The sequence below is a fragment of the Hipposideros armiger genome, unplaced genomic scaffold, assembly GCF_001890085.2.
Source record: "Hipposideros armiger isolate ML-2016 unplaced genomic scaffold, ASM189008v1 scaffold_642, whole genome shotgun sequence".
NCBI lineage: Eukaryota > Metazoa > Chordata > Mammalia > Chiroptera > Hipposideridae > Hipposideros > Hipposideros armiger.
Window position 1 is genome coordinate 678162 of NW_017731992.1, and position 21813 is coordinate 699974.

The window sequence follows — 21813 nt, forward strand, 5'->3', positions numbered from 1 at the left end:
AGTTTAGAAAATTTATTTTTTTGTCTAAAACAAAAATGCATAAAATAAACAACTACACTTTTTGAAAGGGAATGCCTCTTACCAGTGCCTACACTGAGCCATTGATTCTTGCTTAATCTCAGCTCTTCTGCTTGGGTGTGCAGGTGCATCTCCTGGTGGCTTCAGTTAGTTTCTATGATGATCAATGAAGCAAGTATTTTTAATACACTTGCAGAATTTTTGTATATGAACGTTCATTCAATTGCTTGGAAATGTGTTTTCCCCATATCTTTTAATTGGGTCATCTCTATTTTTCTAATTGGTTTGCAAGAATTCTTACATACGTTTTATACCCCCTACACAAACTATTTGTGATATGGGTGTGTAAAATTCCATCTTTCTACATTAGAGAATTCAGCTAAAAGACTAAAAATAATTCAGTGTTTAAAATGGAATCCCATTTATTTATTCATGTATAACGCCACGTCCGCTGTACAACACGTTTGTAAGCTGAGAATTTTTGCTCTCAGATTTGCCTACTTAGAATCAGGCTGAATTGCACTTTGTTTCGTTCCGAAATACCTGTTGTTGGCTCAATGGAGAAGTACGGTTGGCCTTGCAGTAAGCTGTACAGGAGACGGGCATTGTTGCCACTTGATGGATCATCAGCATCACTTGCTGTCACCTGGATGACGAATGTTCCTGAAGATAAAAGAAACAGTTACAAGAAAGTAAGAGCGCAGTCTTGTTGAACAATGAATTCAGTTCTGTGAAGCATTCTTTCTTCAGCAAGTACAGTGATGATATACAATGGCAGACTAGCCCATGTTGTTCTAAATTATAAAACTACATAATATCTCTCTGTATAGACAAGAGAATATAACTTCATACAAAATAGCTCCAATTCCCATATGTAATTTAGATTTTTAAACATGTAGATCTATGACATAATGAAATGAAACTATTACACCATCCATTACTATGTATAATTCAGGATTTCTCAAAGGTGTGTTATTAGCTGAGGAATCAAAAGTTAATCGGAAACACTTTTCTTCAAAAACCATATTGTGAGTACCCCCAGAAACTGTGGAATGTTGATAAAATATTAACAGATTATTTAAATGAGCTTGAAATAGTATCAAGTTGAGGATGGGCATAACTATTATATTTTTTTCCTGTTTAATTCTCTTCTATAAAAATACCTACTGTTTAAAGATTTATTTTTAAAAAAGCGCAAAGCAAAATCTGCCAGATGTTGATAAGGTAAGCACGCTCATTAAAATCCAGTAACAACTAATAAAAATATGAAAAATAAGTACTTGTACATTTAAAGTTAATGCTCAAGTTAAAAATATTTCTTTAAAAGTATTAAGCTTTTAAATTATCTTTATGGAATCTAGCGTTATGGGCCTTGTTGAAAATCTGCACTTATTAAAACAGAATGTTGTGTTTCAGCAAGAATGACAACATAAATGGCACAAAATCGAATAGCCATTGTGATTTTCTTTACAACTAGCATTGTGAATTATTTCATTACAGTCTAATGTTATAAACTGAGACACTCTAATAGGGAGCTCTTTGATTCTTCAGGAATAAAAATGTTGGTTTGGGGAGACGTTGATCAAAGGGTACAAACTTTCAGTAAGAAGATGAGTAAGTTCTGGAGAGCTAATGCACAACACAGTGATGATAGTCAAATATATTGTGTTATGAACTTCAAAGTTGCTAAGAGACTAGATCTTAGAGGTCTTAGCAGAGAAAAGAAATGATAATTATGTAACGTGATGGAGCTGCTTAGCTAATACTATGGTGGTAATCATACTGTAATATATAAATGTATCTAATTAACACATCATATACTTTAAACTTACATGTGTAATATGTAAATTATCTTAATTAATTAATATAGTCCTGAAGTCATTGTGAAGAGTTATTCCAAGAAACTCCTTCTTAGGACTTCTATTCAATAGGTTTGTAGTAGGCAAGACATTCTTTTAACTACCCTTCTGTGTACACATCCATTTACTTCCCTACATTTCCTCTTTATGTCTCCATTTCATTTCTTTCCATAGGGGTTTTTCACCCCTAGTTTCCAAAACTAGACTCTCTGTATTTAGCTTCAGAAATGGTAGTCAAAATCATTGTATGGTTAGTTGTTGATCAAAAGGAATTCTTAGTATTAGAACTTCAGGCTTTCTAACACACTTACACCCTGTGGAAAAGGTACAAGAAAGAAACAGATGTCCTCCAAATTCACTGTGGCTTATTGTAATGCACCTATTATTAATATTTAAAAATAATAAAAAGTCAGGGACAAATGCTTCCAGGACAAGATGCCAAAAATAGAATAGGGTTAAGCAGGGCTGCCCTGGGTAAAACTGGAGCTCAGATCACTACATCAGAACAACTATGATGATGCAAAATGACACCCAGGATTTCATGTATAGAAAAGCAGCAATATTCTAATTATGTGTATATTGAATTGCCTCACCCTTAATCCCTCTGATTCTGCCATTAAGACACCATCCTATAATTAGAATTGGGTAATTGATGGCAACTTTTAAATTTTTAAATTGGCTAGATCCTTGAAATTTAGTTAGCAAAGAATACAAACCAGAAAGTGGGAAAAAAAGCCTTCTCTTGGGAACTGAAGGGTTTATATACCGGTGTGCATCTCTGAGTCAAGACACTCTAGCTTGATTGGAGACAGCCATCTTGTTTGTAAGGTCAAATACCTGCACTTGCTGTCTAAAAGTCCTCTTCAATCTATTTATATCTATTCTGTTAAGTGAACAAAGTTTCACTACAGAAAATATTCTCTTAGAATCATATTTTAATAAGATAATTTCTCAGCTTACTTGTTCCAATAATAAACAAATATAATACTCAATCTAATAACTCTGGGCTCTATTAGTACATTGATAGTTGATATCATTTACCTATATTACCCTGGAGAGTCTTTTTCATAAATGCAAATTTAAAATCAGTGTCTTTTTAGCCAGCTTCTGAAACTTAAAGCTACTTTTTCCAAATGCCTTTATGCAATTAAATTTAAGATATTTGACTGCGTATTTTATCAGAGACACTGTATTGCAAAAACATATCGTTATGCAGGTGATGCAAGATGTAAAATTGGAGCAGGTGCTTTACAGAAAAATCATAGTTTATTGTATCATAATCTGTATTTGCTGATATACTTTTTCATTTGTTATGACACAGATAGCATATTATAGTAAAATAATGGTATATTAATCTGCGGTAAAGTATTTATTGCACACAAGATATTGCATATAAATTATGCTTTCTGTGACAATAATAAGTGCAAAAACTTACAAAAATACACAAAATTTTTGAAGATTGAAAGCATTGTTGACAGCACCAATATAATTTGCCAACACATTAAACCTATTTGCCCATTAAGAGTAAAACCTAATGTAAGAATAATGTAACTCTGTCAATGTTGATTTATATGGATTTTAGTGTTAACCAGAGTATTACAGAATACTGATGATTCTCACCCAAATGTTGTTTAATACTAGTAACAAAATTGTATTAGATAATGTCTCATGTTTCACACAGAATGCTTTATCTTCTAGTGATTACATTTTTACATAAAAAATGTAAAAGAGTGATAAATCTTGATAAGTAGACTCATTTAATATCATATAAAAAAACAGAAGTAGCTGGTGATAAGAATATGTTTTTATGTAAAGTTTACATCTACTATAGAATACTAAATAAACAATGTGCTACAGTTTAATACAGTGTTTGAATGCCAAGATTTGAACTGTAGATTTCAAAATGACTCATTTATTTTACCAGGTAAAATTTTGTTTTAAAACTAGTGGTGAAAATACTAACAGGCTTTTCTTAGAATTAAGATATAAATTGTCTAATAACAAAGCTATTTTATGTGCCATTTTAATATAAGTATACTTTGATTAACCTGAAACAAATTTATTGAGAGGATGTTGACTTGTCAAATTCAAAGCAGCACAAATTTTAAAATATTACTTGGACCTACAGTCTGAATCTATGATTTTGGTAACAACAAAAACAGACATAAGACATTCGATGATCTGGTAAAAGTATAATTTTCAGAAATCAAATTTATGATGGAAATAATGGTTTAATCAGTGCATCTGCTTACTCCTTCACGCTATTTATTTTATTAGTACAAGGATTATTATTTATTTACAAGTATTGATTAGCCTATTCTTACTGTGTTTACATTTGAAATGCAATTACTTTACAACCTAGAACCTCCACATAAAACTCAAAAAACAGATGTTGTCCCACTTGTCAACCTAAAATGTGCAAAGTAGTCTTCAAATATTTTTGTTTTATTGTCCACAGTCACCTGAAAATTCAGTCATCCTTATTATCCTTAGGTTGTAGTTTTGACATCTCTACTTTTAATAATATGAGAAAATTTAAATGAGATAAATTGGGCTGTAATTAAGAAAGTAAACAATAATATATTCAAAGAGAGTATAAAGAGTAATCCATCATAATCGCCATTGCTTTCAATTCATATGTGCAAAAGGATGCTTCATAGAATCTGATTTTCATATTTGATGTATTTTAAGAAAGATTTTTATTTTTCTGAGAAATCTCTGCTACATGTTAATGCTTATTACAATTTACAAAACAAAGCATTGAAATTATCTAAATCTGTAGCATTTTACATAAATTGAATTTACTCTCTTTTTATAAAGGCTCTACAACATGACATATTTGTGTCATATTGATGATAAATATTTTTAAAGTGGATTTTCTTTTTAACTCCAGGTTTATTGATGTAATTGACATATAACATTATATAAGGTTAAGGTGTGCAACTTGAAAACTGATACATATATATATATGTATTGGGAAATGATAATCACAATAGGTGAGTAGCACCTCTAACACCTCACATAATCACAACTTTATATTTTGTGGTAAGAACAGTTAAGATCTACTTGTTTAGCAACTTTCAAGTAAATAATACAGTGCTGTAAGAGTACTATATGTTGGATCTCTAGAACTTAATCACTTTATACCTGTGTGACCCCTGGCCTATCAGGTCCTACATCTTATATGAAAGAAAAATAATAACTTTGCAAACCCAGACTAACAAGTGGAAAAACATAATGTTTTATCTCAATTCCACTTGGTAGTTCTAATGTGAAAGTAACTGCATTTTAAAAAATAAATTAGTAAAAGCCCATCATTACTTGGAAATAAATATTATTTGCTAAATAAGCAACATGTAGTTTGTAGTTTTCTTGGTTTGCTCTTCTGATTATCCTCAAATGTAAATTCCTTTCAGTATTCCAACAAATTCTAAGTTCAAAGTATAGGTTCAAATATAATAATTGGTGGTAGACTTCAGTGCAACACAAATATATTTAAGGAAGATAGCAGAGAATAAAATGTTTTCATTGACTGCTTTGTAAAAGATAAAATAGGTGGGTAGGGAATTTAGAAGCGAGATTAACACTCAAGAACCTATTAAATGGCAATTTACTAGAAAGAAGATGAAGAATTGAAGATATATTCAGGCAAAAGAATCTACATTATTCATTAATTAAATATTGAGATGGAGGAAAATATGTGACTGAGAGAAATCACATATAATATTTTTCACTGGTTTCTTTGAAGCAAAGTTAATACGTGTAAGAACTTTTCAGAGGGGAACTGTCTATAAAATGGTGGACAGAGCAATAGGGATATTCCACTATTTCCACATTTGATAACATTTGTGACAGCAGCTGACTGTCATTCAGCTGACCCCTTCCTTCCATGGACAGGCATAAAAAGTGCTCATTGATTTTAGTATGATCCCATACAAAGCCTGAACCCTGTATGGCACTTTCACGGGATGTATTAAATTACACAGGTTGACTCGGTTCATATGTATAGAATCCTCCAACTGCAAAAGCATCAAGACATCTGCCAAAGCCAAATGTGCTACAGACCAAACCCGTGTTTTGTGACCGCTATTCCATCTACCACAGAGTGGCTACACTTGGTGCCATCATACAAATGCTGTGTTGCACACACTGTAATCCCGCGGTGGGCCCGCTCCCCAACTTCGCAAAATCGCCATTGTGTACCTCCTCTTCTCTAGCTGAAGTTGCACCTCTCTGCTCTCAGTTACCGCCTTTGTCTCATACTTCATGGATAAAGTGGAAACAGTCACTTATCAGGTGGTTTATTATCAGCCAACCTACCTGAATCTGTCCCCTCTACTGTTGCCTTAGACTTCATGGCTCTTTCTAGTCTCGACAACAATTTTCCAGCACTTATATCCCTTCTGTTTTGCTTAAAAAATACTCTCCTATTGAATCGTTTTTCTATTGTATCTAACTGTGCTATTAAATTTCCCATCATAATCAACGATTAAATGATGATAAAAAAATCCCCTTTACCTTCATTTCTCCCTACCTAGTGCCTCTCATCTCGATTTTCTCCTTGCTGCATAGTTGGCTAAATTAATTGTCACCTCCTCTTCTCCTACCATTCATGCAATAGGATAATCTCCATCATGCGCAGTTACACAAACTCAACCAGGTGGCTCTTACCAAAACCGCCAACCTGCTGAATCAAAAGGCACCACTGGGTCTCGATGTTACTGAACCTCACAGAAGCACTCCACACAGTTGGAGGGCCTTTTGCAACCTCTGTTCTCATGTCTTTCTCTTCTTGCATCACTGGCCATTCCCATTCATATCAATTTACCAGCCAGCCCCCATTTGCTTAACAGTCAAGTCACCATGTATGCTTTTCTCTTCTCTACCCACATTCTCTTCCAAGGGCGCCTCACCCATCATCACGCCCGCCATGCTCCCTGCAGGCCAACAACTCCCGTAATTCATGATGGAATTCTCGTCACCCTGCGATGGCAATCTTTCCCTAGAACATAGCACCATGCGTTTCTGTATCATTCCCTTCAAATATCACCACCTATCATGTCCCCACTTCCCTCAGTCAATTAATCATCATCATACTTAACATTTTCATAAAATAAGGTATCAACTATTACCTTGTTTATTAAACATATGTCTTGTAACTAGAATATAATTTCCATACTAGCAATTACCTCGTATACCTCCTTTCTAGTTGAATCCCCACTCTCAAAGACAAGCTACGAGAACATGTAAGTTTTCTTACATGTTAGTATCAATATATGCCTGTTGAAGGAGGGGGAGGAAAATCACAAGAAGCAGGAGGACTGAGGGGGAAGAAGAAACATCTTGTTACCTAGCTACCAAGTAGAACAACATTAATGTGTTTTAATAGTAATCATTTAAAGCAAATGATAACTGCTCTTGATACACATTACACAGCTACCTTTCTTCATGCTGTAGTTGAGGACCTATGTTCTGAAATCATGTAAAAAAGAGGGCTTGAAATTGCTACCTGGAATGCCAAATAACAAAGAATCAGGAAAATGCACAATGGAATATACATTTTTAGAGTGAAAGGCTAATGAATCATACGCTTCGGTAAAACAGTTTTTAAGCATGTAAGCAAAATTTAAATAACAATGACAATAATTAAATCACATTTAAGTTTATCACACATAAGTAAATTTTATAAATTGAGTTTTGCTATATATGTGGTGTCAAAATTTTCTGACTCTGTGAGTGAGTGGACAAATTTGGCATTCCATACTAAAACTTTCCCCCTATTAGAAAGACATTTCTGATTCCCATGGTCGTCAATTCAAATATCATATGGAAAAGACTCTCCCCTACATCTGCTATATTTAAAATATTTATAAAATTAATACTGAATTTGAAAAGGAACTTGAAAATGTGTGCAACTGCATAGAGGTACTCAACCAATTTATTATGTTTTTAGTCTTTGTGTTCCATCATTTTGATGCATAGAGTATTTTTGTCTTATAAATTGGCTTTTCCTATTTTTAAATGTGTATTTTTCAGGGTTGTGCTCTTTTAGGATAGAAAATACATTTTATCTTAGAAAACAAATTCTTATAGTGAAGAAACCAGTCAGTGAACAAACTAAAGAATTTTATAGTTCACTCAAATAAACATGTTTAACCTTTTTTTCTATTGTTTTGAAGGATGAAATTATATTTTAACAAGACAACTAACTAATTGATATGTAGCACCATTGCTTACAAAATTTTAAGGAATAGTTAATTTTTCCAATATTTTACTTAACACATTTGTAGGAGGTACAAAGGTAGAACTTGAAATAATTCACTTCTAAAACATATGCTCAAAATCTTACATCTGTTTTCAATGTTAATATATGTTTGATGGAAATTAAATGCAATACCTTCTGGAGACATCTCTGGTACAATGGCCTCATAAGGTTCATCTAGGAATTGTGGTTCATTGTCATTGATATCCAAAACTCTGATGACAAACTCAGACTCTGGTTCCACAGCCTTTCCAGTAGTGGTGTCTATTACCTGGGCTCTTAGAGTGTAGAGGGACTGTTCCTCTCTATCAAGCTTCTGGACAGCATATATGTCACCTGTCTTTTCATCAATGGCAAAGATGCTTCCAGCTCCAGCTCCCAAAAGCTTGTACTGGAAAGAGTTGTTTCCATTGTCTATGTCAGATTTCAGCTGCAAGTGCAAGAGATATAATTTAGTTTCCAAACATGTCCAAACGGACAAGTCAATGTTAATGATTTTATTTTCATATCTGTTCATGATTTCCCAAGTTAATAATGTCATATAATTCCCATACTATATTAAATAAGGTATAATATTAATTTTAAGATTAAAATCCAGCACTAAGCATATTCTACTCAATTCTCAAATATAAGTATTTCTGTGTTCTCATTATTTTTTATTTTTAAAAGCAAAGTAAATCTGTGCATCATTCACAGTATTAATTTAATTTTGAATTTTATATATGAAAACAAGGGTTATTATGATATAGGTAACATTGATCGTGCATTTTTTTCATATCTAAATTGTTTTTAAATAGAGGAAGCATGCCATAAGCTCCCAATTATTATCAATGCATGGTTTTCTTTATTCATCACTTATGATTATGTCCTTCTTCAAAGTAAGAGCTGCTCTGAAATTTTACAAAGTTAACAAGGAACTACAATCTTAAATTCATAACGTTTGTAATAGCACAAGGTACAGTGTATTATCCAGGACTAATTAACACACACACTATGTGATTGGGAAGAATATCTGAATATATCTAAAGCAACTAATTCTAATAATGTGGTGAATATCACTGCTATGCAATAATAGAAACACACTGGGACTAATAACAAAATATGATGGTGAGCTATGGCTCTTTTAATTTGATAATCCTTTATTGCTCATAAAATAAAAATAGGAATCTCCATGTCTAATAATAAGAAATCAAGGAAAACAAATATGCTGTCAAATAAATATATCAAATAAAGCAATATATGACCCAAGATTTTCAAATGTCATTTCAATGCAGGTTGAAAATTTGATTCAATATTAGAATGAAGGTAAGTCAAATTTAGTAATGAATGCATGTATTTCAAAAATATTCATGGCATAATCTTCATAGATCAGTGAGCTTGATCTTTTTAAGTATCCAGGTTTCAATAAAAAAAGCAAAGCAAAAATATTTTTTAACATCTGCCTCAACACAAAATGCTTAAGTTAAGCACATTTCAATTTCATGAATTCTAGTACTATAAAAAATTCTGTGTTTTTATTCAAATGTATTTTCTCAATTAGGCAGTTTTTTATGAATTTGGCAAATCAATATGACTTTAAATTTTTACTTAACTGTGCTCTGTAAACTGAACCTCTTTTAACCAATAGATCAAAAAGAAAGTTATCTTGGACACATCAGCTACCTTTAATTTTACCTGTGATTTAATTACAAACACCTAAACATTTATTATTAGTCTCTTTTACACCAGTTATCTGTGTTATTTAAGCCCTATTGAGGTTGTTTAGGGTGGAAATAACTGGTCAAATACTTTCAAAAGCATTTTACAGAATGAAAACAATAGGTGAAACCAGTTGCTGTGTGAAGGGAAAAAATGGGAGCTTTGCGTGGGGAGCAGAAAAAGAAAAACTAGAAAATGTGACAGTTAGCCCAGGAGCGAGTCCCCGTACTTGACTGCACTGATGCACTTCCCTGCACAGCCTTATTCACGCAAAGTCAGCAGCCCGTGTTAGCCTGTCACCCCATTCAGTGATGGGAGGGCGTGTGGCGTTCTGTGGTGTCCACTGTGCATGTGGTAGGAAGACTCAAGTGGCAGCACTGAGCTACGGGACCTCACTGCCGGCACTCTGCGTATGACTCGTCACCTGTTGGTCATCTTAGAAAACAAAAAGGGATGAGAAATACTACTCAGCAGGCATGTGGGCATGAGAACATGTGCACACACACACACCCATGCATGTACATAGGCACACACAACATGCATGTACGCATGCACGCACACGTTTGAACTCTGTTTGCCTAAGATCCTAATCTAAGTCTATGGTTGAATGTTCTCATATACATTTGGATGATAGGATAGGTGAACTCCTATGGACTCCGGACATCAAGCTAACACTGCAGCTCTCCTGAAAGGGCTAGAAAAAAAGTTAATGAATGTTGAGTGCTTCACCCTTTGGGCCCAATTAAATGTTAGTGTCAGTTAATTAGCAGTGACACTTACTTCAATTCACTCATCTAGACTCTAGATTCTAGAGAAAGAGCTTTACAGAAAAGGACATGCCATTGTAGTTACCCCTGTTTAAAAAAATTAATAATAATAATAATAATAATAATAATAACAAAAACATAAATAGGAAATAGTCTTTCTCATTAATGAAATTGAAAATAATTATTATATAGTTAACATATAATAATTATAAGAAAATGAAAATATTCTTTGTCCTCAGCTTCACTAATCAAATAAAGTATGTAGGCTCTTGAAGCAACTTAACTGTAAAAGGATTTGGTATTAATGTGTTCCATTAAAAACTAATGAGGGGTAAATCAACATCTACTTAGCATAGTCCAAAATTAGGCTAACTACTGTTGGTAACATTATTGTTTTCAGTGTGGTTGCTTCAATCCATCCTCAAAAATAACACCATCAAATGTCCAGCTGTTCATCATGAGGGCTGCATTTTTATATGGGGCGAGAGTGAAATTTGAAAATCAGAGCTTTCCCTCTTCCTGAAGTTTTTGAGGATATTTTAGGTGCTTGCAAATCTGATACAATGAATTGCTCTGGTATTTTTGAAGCTTTCTGAGGGTCCTACTGAGAAAATGAAGAACTCGTCAAAGACCAAAACTTCCTTAACTCATTCATGTGGATTTATCCATATTATTTCCTGGAACACTTTCAGAAAAGCAGTACCTGGCCAATGTGATGATGAGGCTTGTTCATTTCCTCGGGTACAAAAAAGTGGTTCCACATCCAGCCCCGCTTCACTCTCGGATGAGCCCCCGCTGGGTGCTTCATTTCCTCTGTGTCAGAGTTTTCTTTTGCAGCGAGGCAAGGCCATAGGAGAAGGATTCCCAGCATAAAAGGTAGCAATGAACAACAATTCATTCTGCTCTTGATTCCAGCTGGTGCTCTTCAGAGGGAACAGTACGTTGCAAAATAAATCTTATGCTCCTTTATTAATCCTTTTAACGCTTAAGTATCTTTCATATGCTTAAAGGACAAGAAACAAAACAAAACTTGACATTTAAAAATAACATTTTCTCACTTAATTGCTAAAGAAATTATATGTTTGCATCCATAAAAATGAAACAAAAACGCACATTTAATTTATCTTTCAATTAAACTGATTATATTTGGTAGCTCAGCAATAATTTGAATGGAATAATTATAAATTTCTGCTGAGGCACACTGTCCATTTTGAGCTGTAGTCAAATTTGCCTGAAGGTTGGAAAGTTGTTCTGGCAATCTCCTTGATTGATAGCTGACATTGAGATAGACTTTTTTTTTCTTTTTTTTTTTTAAACCTGCTTACTTATTCCAGTTTATCTCAGTAAAAACACTATCCCATTAAAACAATAGTCAGGCCAGGGCAAGAAAATTGTATAATTTCTCTTCTTTTTCAATAGAAATATGTTTTCTCATACAATTTTCCAAACTATCATTTTATGTAGTATTAAATAAACAAAATGGCAATTTACCTTAAAACCTGGGGGATATAATAATCAGTTATGCTGATGTTATAAAACACTTTGTGAATAGAAAGTGGGTGCAAGATATTTACCATTTTATACTATGAAAGATATGAAATGTTTTTCATCTTAACAAAAAAATGATGCCATTTTTAGAAAATAAATACAAAATTATAGTGCCTGGGTCAAAATCTGTAAGACAGAAATGAAAGGCTTCTTCTATTATTTAAATGTTAAAACAAAAACTCAACCTACTGAGTTTTGCATTTAACTGAGGCTGATAATACAGACTCTCTGAAGTGACTGGTCATTCTCACCCTTATATTTAATTGAATAACTTTGCATTTTGTTTGGGACTCATGGAGAAAAACAATTCTGTTAGATCTACAATGGAGTTTAACAACATAATCAACAGAAAAACCATAGAGTTCCTATTCATGTTATGAGTTTTCTATATGATGTTATTTTGAATCTTCACATATTTTTTAAATGTCCCTTGAGAACTTTTTTAAGTATTCTGCTCTTGTTAGGAAGTGTGTTAAAAACACCTAATTAAAAAAGAACACATTATTGTAAATGGGGTGTCATCCCTCTGTAGTTCCTTCAAGCAGATGTATTTTTTGTTGCAAGTTTACTTAATGAAGGTTATGAAGAAATTCAGCTGAGGTGAAAATTGAAAATAAATTTCATCCTTATGTTGAATATTTGAAATTAAAATTTCTGCTGTTTAAAATTATATGTATATATATGTATATACATATATGTATATATAGATGATGATAGATAGATATAGATAGATAGATATAGATAGATAGATAGATACCTAGAGAATGGTAAAAACATTTTAAACAAATACAGTTTCCTTTATGAGAAAATATTTTGTGTAAATTTGATAAACTCACTAACAGTGACAAGTACACTATAATGTTCAGCAAATGACATTCTTGTTAACTTTATATTATGATATTTTCATATATCTAGAAATAGAAAAAAATAGTATAATGAATATCTATACACCATTACTCAACTTCAAAATTATCAAAGCTTGGACAGTATCATGTCATCTATATGTGCAGTCTGACAATTAAATTCGTGAACTTGTTGCAACAATGCTGCTAACCTTTTTTGATGTTAGAGGGATTATGCATTATGAATTTGTACCAACTGGACAAACGGTTAACCACGTTTACTATTTGGAAGTGCTGAAAAGGCTGCGTGGAAAAGTTAGATGACCTCAGCTTTTCATCAACAATTCATGGCTCTTGCATCAAGGCAATGCACCAGCTCACATAGCACTGTCTGTGAGGGAGTTTTTAGCCAGGAAACAAATGACTGTATTGGGACACCTTCCTTACTCAACTGATCTGGCCCCCAATGACTTCTTTCTTTACCCAGAGAAAAGGAGATATTGAAAGGAGACATTTTGATGACATTCAGGACATCAAGGGAAATGTGACGACAGCTCTGATGCATCCCGGAAAGAGAGTTCCAAAATTGCTTTGAAGGGTGGACTAGGCGCTGGTGTTGGGGCATAGCTTCCCAAGGGGAGTACTTCAAAGGTGACCGTGGTGATATTCAGCAATGAGGTGTGTAGCAGTTTTCTAGGATGCATTCACAAACTTAATTGTCCGACCTCGTACATACCCACTTTCTGACATTAAAACAAATTTCAAGTATCATATTATTTAAACAATTCATTACACAGATACGTACATACACACATACTTGGGCACAAATGCTATATATCTATGTGTACATAACCTTCTAAAGATCAAACTTGAATATTAAAAAAATTAAGGAATAAATCTTTAATATAATCAAATATTCAACTAGTGTTCAAATTAAAAATATTTAAACATCTTTGATTCAGGATTTAACTATAGCCACACAGTGCAGCTTGTTGATACATTCTTTAAGTCTCATTTAGTCATAGGTGTCATGATTCTAATTTTCCTTTCCATTTATGTGTTGGGCAAACTAGGCCATCTATTCTGTAGAGTTACGGATTTTGCTAACTGCATCCTATAGTGTGATTTAATATGTTTCTTTATTTTCTATAAATTAGCAGAGACTTAATTAGATGCAATTTTACATATTTGTCAGAAATTCCCATAGCTGATGCTCTGTAATTCCTATTGTATGATTTCTGGATGCATAAAATACCTTTTTTCCCCCACATTTTGTTTTTAGTATTAAAGTTTATTTTTTCTAAGATTCACTAGTAGATTCATGTATTGTCAGTTGGATCACTTATAATGAATTTCCTAGTCACCTTTTCTTTTAAAATTTTATGAGTTATTGATGGTCATTGCCTAAATTGACTATTTCAGTGACCACATGGTGAAACACAAAAAAGAAATGGAAATTCAAAGGAGCTAAATGAAACTCCTACAGTTGAAAATTTAATATCTGAAATAAAAAACAAAATCACAGGACAGCTTTATTAAAAGATTGAAGGCTACAGAAGAAAATATATTGGCTTTGAAGGATGTTTATTCAAATTATCCAAATTAAAGTACAGAGACAAAGTACAGAAGCAAACATAATTTTAAAAATAAAGATAATTTCAGTAACTGTGGGACCATCTCAAGTGGCATAATAAATGTATAATTGGAGTCCCAAAAAGAAAGAAGTGAGAAAGTGGGTTAAAAAATAATAATAATAGCCAATGTCTTTTTCAGATTTGCAGAACAGAATCACACCCAAAAAAGACTCTCAACAAATACTAAGCAAGACAAAAAACAAAACATGAAAAACTAAGGATGTTATTGTAAAATTACTACAAATAAAATGTAAACAAAAAATATTAAAATCTCACCAGAAAAAAAGTAAACAAGAAGAATATCCAATAAATGTTCATCAGAAATAATGTAAGACTGATGGCAATAGGACAATGTACTTTAAGTTCTGAGAGAAAAACTTTTAGCCTATAATTATATATCCTTCAAAACAAGAGTAATATAAAGCAAAGTAGGGAAATTAACAGCATAGCTACACTATAAAAATGTTAGGGAGAAAATACTCACAATGAAGGGCATGTGAATCTACAAAAAGTAATGAAATGAGATGGAAAAATTAAATATAATTATAAAATGAAATCAATAGGTACATATATATTTCTATTTTTTAATATTTTAAAATAATTTACTATTTATGCATTAATAGCAATGTGTTATACGATATTGAACATATGTAGAAGTACAATTCATGATCATAATGAAAGAAATAGTGAGATGTGGAAAATGAAAATATCTGGTCATCAACTTCCTATAGTGATATAACAGTAATTGAAGTAGACTGCTGTTGACAAGTGACCAATGTACATCAAAATGAACTACTGATGCACACAATAACATCTCAAAATAATTGTGCCGAGTGAAAGTAGCTTGACAAAAAACAACTCATGTTGTATGTTTCCATTTATACATAATTCCAAAAAGATCTAAACTCATCACACTGACAGAAAACAGATTAGTAGTTAAGAGACAGTAGAGGTGAGGAAGGTGAGGAAGCGAGGAAGGGTTGCCAGGGTCATGAGGGATCTTTTCAGGATGATGGCTGTGTTCATCATCTGGATTGACATGGTGGTCTCACAGGAGTATAAATATATTTAATCTATAAACTAATAGCTATTTTTTACTCCTTTGTACATGAAAAAACTTTCAAATTTGTCCACTGGGAGGCAAATAGACATCAGATGAATTGGAAAAAAATATGTGAAAAAAGAAATTTCAAATTAGGGTACTATATAATACCAATTATAGAAGTGCTTCAAAATTATAAGATGATGCCTTATGAGACTACTGTCATAAATAGATTTTGGCATGTAAGTCTAGGAAAAGAAAAATTACATGCAAAATTTATCATGATAATCATAATTACCATGATAACAAGAAGAGCACATGGTTTAAAGGTTAAAATTTAGAAGTACCTGTTACATTTTCTCCATCTAAAATAAGCTGAAGTATGTATGGCAAACAATAACAGTCATTAAATCTGGGTGATTTTTCTACCATATGTTGTATTTTTCCGGTTAAGTGTGTGATTGAAATATTTCACAATTATATTTTAAAAAGTTAAAATATTTTATACTCCTAAATCACAATAAAGCAGATATGAGTACCCTTTCATTTGAAGCTTTCTGTATAAAAATACAAACATGAAATGGTAGCAGTAAATATGTCTGAATGATAAAATATTGTGGCTTTGTTTACATTCTTCCACATTCTGAATTTTCTATAATGGTCATATGTTTCTGGGGAAGAGAAAACATTTCAAATAATGGTCCACTTGTGATTGAAGAGTGTTGGCAGCTGTCAGCAGTGCCAGACTGAGAAATACGTGGGACTGAGTCCAGGCTAATAAGGAAAAGTGCTATCAATTAGTATTGTGAAATGTTCTCCAGAGAAACAGGCAGTGTCATCTTCGCCCTACATCTGAAATCCTGGATATATTCCCCAATCCAGTGAACACCTAGGTAAAAACCTGCATATAATTTCAATATGAGAAAAAAGCATGCTAATACTGTCTCATATTAGTGTGTTTAGATTTAATCTCTGCCAGTTCTAGGCATTGTTATAAATATAGATTAAATAAATTGTAGTGTACTCTATATTTCAGGATACATAATAAATAAAAATAAAATGGCATTGCTATTAACATAATATTACATAATAAAATAATTATGTTAATATTTTATTTAACTATTTTCATAAGCATCAGTGTATTATGTTCAAGTAGAATCAAATGGTTTTAGTATTAAAAATACATTTCATCCAATGTATTGCATTTACATATGAAGGAATTACAGCAAGAAAATTTAAGTGACCTGCCCAGTACCAGACAGTTACTTATCAGTAAGGGTAGGACTGGAAACCTAATCTCAAGAGAACAAAATGTATAATATACACCTCACTTAACTGCATGGAAGAAAGAACATGCATAGATATCTAACATCATGCATGACATCTGACACTGATAGTTCACCTTATTTAAATTGAATAAAGACCTATAAACTGTAATTTAATGTTTGGACCAGTCTCAAAACTAGACATATATAATGTTTTCTATTATCTCTTTTTAGGAAAACCCTCCCTTATTCTAAAGATTTGTGATGTGGGAAAAAAATAAATAAAAAGAAGACAGAATGATGGATCTGGTGGTTGTGAGCTGGGGAAATATACACAAGATAAATATAGAAACTTAATCCTATTTGTAATCTCTTAAAAATCAAAGGAGACTTGACAGCCTCATAGAGTGACACTATCCATAAAGACTTTTAAATGGCTTTCTCAGAACGGCTAATAGGAAATATGGAAAGAAATATGAGTGGATAGAGCTTGCGTACATAAGTGAGAAGGAAACTATATTTCTGAACCAAAAATTGTGATTAACCATGTTCCAACTCTCTCTCCATAGACCTAGCATATAAAAGATCTTTCATTGTCCCATTTATGAACTATCATTAAACATATTGTGCATGTTTACTGTCACAAATTAAAGCCGTGTCTACAGATAAAGCAACACAAGTCAGAGTGCCCATAACGCAGCCTCTGGGGCTCTCTGACATCACAGCTTTCTCCATTTGTCATTGGTGTGGTGTCCTAAGGTTTGGAGCCCCAAGGTCCATCCCATTCCTAGGCTTGCTCTTGTGAATGCTTATTTTTGAGCAGTGAGGAGGTTGTTTTTAATGAGCACCATGCTCAGAGAACTAAGCATCGACAAGATTGAGCCTAAGCATGCAAAATATTCTAGAATGAAGAGACAGATTCCAGTTGACTGGCAAAAATATACACTGGCACAAATCTCATTTTTAAAAAATCTTGTGTCCCACTTTTATCCCCCTTCCACAAGCTACCAAAACACGATTTCTGTTTATTATTTCAAGGTTGAATCTTTGTATGCCTCTGTACTGAGGATTCGTCTATAACTCCTTTTGGACCATATTCCTAATTGTATGTTACCAATGGAAGTAACCTGTACAGACCATATTTATCTCTTTGCTATTTTGCAATCTGATTTTAATTTAGGTATTACCTGTCCATAAGCTATTTCTTAAACTCACTTTCCTGTGTAAATGCAGTCAAAACTAGAAAATATTTTCTATCTTGAAATTCCTTTTTCTCTTAATGTACTTCAAAAAATGTGTAACATGGATGAATAAAGCAATACTTTATTTCTAATATCCAAAAAATTATTCTATATCATTTATATTATTTAAGGTGTTAAACCCATGTACATTTGTCTATATTTTTATTTTCATCGTATGATTTAAAAACACTACAAATCCCCTGAACACCTTAAATCTGTTCTCTTGGAAAAGATACATAAAATCAGTCTCACAGTTGACAAGGAAACAAGTGAATAAAAACAAATTTCAAAATTGATATTAACATAATATCATTCAGCCATTAAATGTGGTGCTGTAAAGTCACTGAATGATATGAAAATATGGCTATAGCACTTTGTTAGGTGAAAAAAAAAGAAATTAAATCATATAAAATAATTCCATTCATTTAAGAAAAAAAATGTAGACAAATGCAGAGAAGAAGGTGTGGGAGAGTACGCCCTCATATGCAAATAGAAAACCTCTCTGAATTGAGTAATTATAAATGGATTAAAATTTCCCTCCTGGGTATTTCTATGGTCTAATATTTATTCAGTTCATACATATAGACACATAATTTTATAATAAATTATAAAACTATTTTACATAAGTAAAGGTCATGTAGCACCATAGTGAAGATTGAGGGATCACGTTTTACTGATTTTGGGGTCATTATCCCAAATATGTTGAAATGTTCTAAAGGCAGCTCGGTGTACTCAAGAGCCACCAACGGAGCAACGACGGCGGAATGGCTGGAAGAGCCGGCCACCCACATTGACTGTATGACTCTGGAGGCGTGGCTCAAGCTCTGGGTGCCTCAGTTGTCTCATGTGAAAAATGAGGAAAATTATTATTATCCCATGCCTATCCCATGTGTTGTTATCTTGATTAAATGAATTGATGCAGCCAGAATACTGTCTGACACATACTGTTACGTGTTTTAAATTAACTACGTAAAAATAGCAACCTATAAGTGGGTGGCAAAGATTTAATAATTTCTTTATTTCTAAACTTTGAAATATTCAGCTACTTTTATATCTGCAATCAATATGCACACATATAAAACTTTATAGCTGACTCTTGCAAAAATAGTGTGAAATTCATTGTCTGTAATGCATGTGTTTTACATGTATTTTCAAATGATTTGGATATCATTATTATTTTTTTTCCAAGCATGGCTAAGTGATTATGAAAAATAAACATTGTCATGCTTGAAACAACATGTGATAGTGCATGGGCATAGATAGGCTGAAAATGATCCCAGGGTGACTCACAACAATTATGTTTTCAAAGAAGACTAATTATGACTTAAGGGATGAAAATATTATAATCTATGCACTTATACCATTTGTAAGTGGATCTAATTAGAAATTGTCTTCTATGACCTCCTCTTGGTTACATAAAGATAATTATGCCATCTGTGAAAACTTATAAAAATATAATGTATTCTGCAAGGCTCATGGAAAGCTGAACTAAGTTCACCTAAGCCAGCTTCTCATAAAGAAAAGCAGATGGCAATTAATAGAATGTCTCCATCTTTAGAAAACAATTGAGTGGGCTGACCAAACTAATATTTCAAAAGATTTATACTTTGTGATGGTCAGAAAGTTCCAAAGCTTAAAAAGGAAAAGAAAAAAAAAGGAAAACTCTTAAAATCATAGTTTCTAAAATGTTACTGAAAAATAAGATAAAACATTTATTGTCATCAATTTAAAGAAGCATGTCTAACTTCTTATGTTAGGGTATGAAGCAAGCAAATTCTATTTAACATCAGTGTGAAACAAATAGTAAAATGTGGCTCTTGGGACTGTAAGTGGTAGTATTATTATAGAGAAAGTAGTTAGAGATTCTTCTTCTCTTTTAATTTGAGGGATTATTTATATAGGAAAAAAAATGAAGGCCTTCAAATGTCTTTCAACAATCCCTCTTTATTTTATAAGCTTCTTTCTAATTCCTTATAGAGCAGTAGCATGGATGTTTAGAGGCAAGTTATAAACTATACGCTGAAGTCTTTTTTTTTAATGTTGTAGATGCTGCCTAAATATTGATTTCAAAGAAGGTGCTTTACCTCGTGTGAATCTATTTAAAATTGTGTCTACTTAAAACACAGAAGCCAAGGTATTAATAATGGAAAAATGTTAGGTATTTGAACTGTTTCAGCTGAAATATCTTAGGGAACCTGTATTACCTATTTCTTATTCCCCATCTCAATGGCTACCTTTATATTTCATTTATATTTATTTCTATTTTAATCATTAGTTGCAATACGGTGTCAGTTTTCAGTGAAATGATTTGGATCTTCTAATTTGTGCTTAGAAGCATCTGCGATTCCAGGACATTGGGACTGTTCCATTTCTTCCATCTACTCCTCCGGGTCCATGACAGTTCATCACCCACGTGAAGGTACAAATGCATCCCCAACACTCAGACTAATCATGATCCCCAGAAAGGGTAATGCGTGTAAGAAAATCAATGAATAACATGGAAACAGAATTCAGGAAACTTTATGACCAACTGGATTTTAAAGAGACTGCCTGTGTTGAGAGTAGCAAACGTAGGTTTGGAAATACCAAGGCTAAGATACCTGTAAAACTTATACACAAAGAGTCTAAGTGGGCATTTTTGTCATTCCAAACTCAGAGAGAATCATAATTGTTATCATAGTCTCTTCCCTTCCACCCCAATGCTGCAAGGAAAGCTTGGCTTTAATTCTGTAGGATTTCATAAGCTATCCCTAAACTCTGGGTGATTAGTAAGCAGAAATGGAAGTAACTGGGATATGAAATAAGAGAATAATAATAATAAAAAAACTAAAACCTTTTTGTCACTGTGGTAGACATACTATTGTTTATCAACATCCCTCTTACAATTGGGCAGACTTAACATAACTTGTTTTGCCAATGAAATATATGAGTGATTTCTATCACTTCAGAGTTAAGTAATTCTTTTCTCTTATCTCTCCCTTCTTTGGCAGCCAGGTATGTAGTTGCAAAATGGTGGAGCCTCAGTCAAGCTTGGGTCACTGAGTGACTGTGTGGACCTGAGCACTGCACCCTCACTGACTCCCCTAAAATACTTGTATTATGACATTGCTGAGGATTTGGCAGTGACTTGATTATATAGCTTAGCACCCTATTAAAATCACCAACTACATACCTGGCACCATAATAGGTACTTCATGTATTCTCTTGTTAATCTTCCTTGTAATTCCATGAGATATTAATTATTAACCTCCATTTAAAGAGGGAAAAAAGAAGATCAAAGTGAGCTTATATAAACTAATCAGAGAAAGGGCGTCACAAAGGCCAGCTATAGATATTAGCTGGAATAAAGACTTGTCAGAGTCACAGAAGAGATAAAAATGCCTAGCCTGAAAGAATATGAGAAGTTGAATAGGGTCAGAGTTAGGAAGAAATATGACTAGCCCAAGGACAGGTACATTTGCATATTAATTTCAAAAACATTATTTCAGACAGCAGTCCAAGTTAAGCCATTTCCAAGTTAAGACATTACGTATTGTCTTTACAAATCTCCATAGCCTGGAAAATTCAGCTAAGTCCCTCTTCTGTACATGTCACGTCTTGGTTTCTCTGGTTCAACCCAGCCCTGTTTTTCCTAGGA

General features: G+C 32.9%; 1 protein-coding gene across 2 annotated transcripts in view; it reads right to left on the bottom strand.

Annotated features, from left to right (window-relative positions):
* CDH19 (cadherin 19) overlaps positions 1-21813 on the bottom strand; it is a 58463-nt gene that overhangs the window by 29599 nt on the left and 7051 nt on the right. For both annotated transcript variants that reach the window (XM_019625893.1, XM_019625892.1), the window contains exons 2-4: positions 11308-11607; positions 8275-8569; positions 562-681 (exon numbers count right to left, since the gene is read on the bottom strand). In XM_019625893.1, the coding sequence (XP_019481438.1) occupies positions 562-681; positions 8275-8569; positions 11308-11502 (610 nt within the window). In that variant the 5' untranslated portion in view covers positions 11503-11607. The remainder of the gene's footprint in view (positions 1-561; positions 682-8274; positions 8570-11307; positions 11608-21813) is intronic.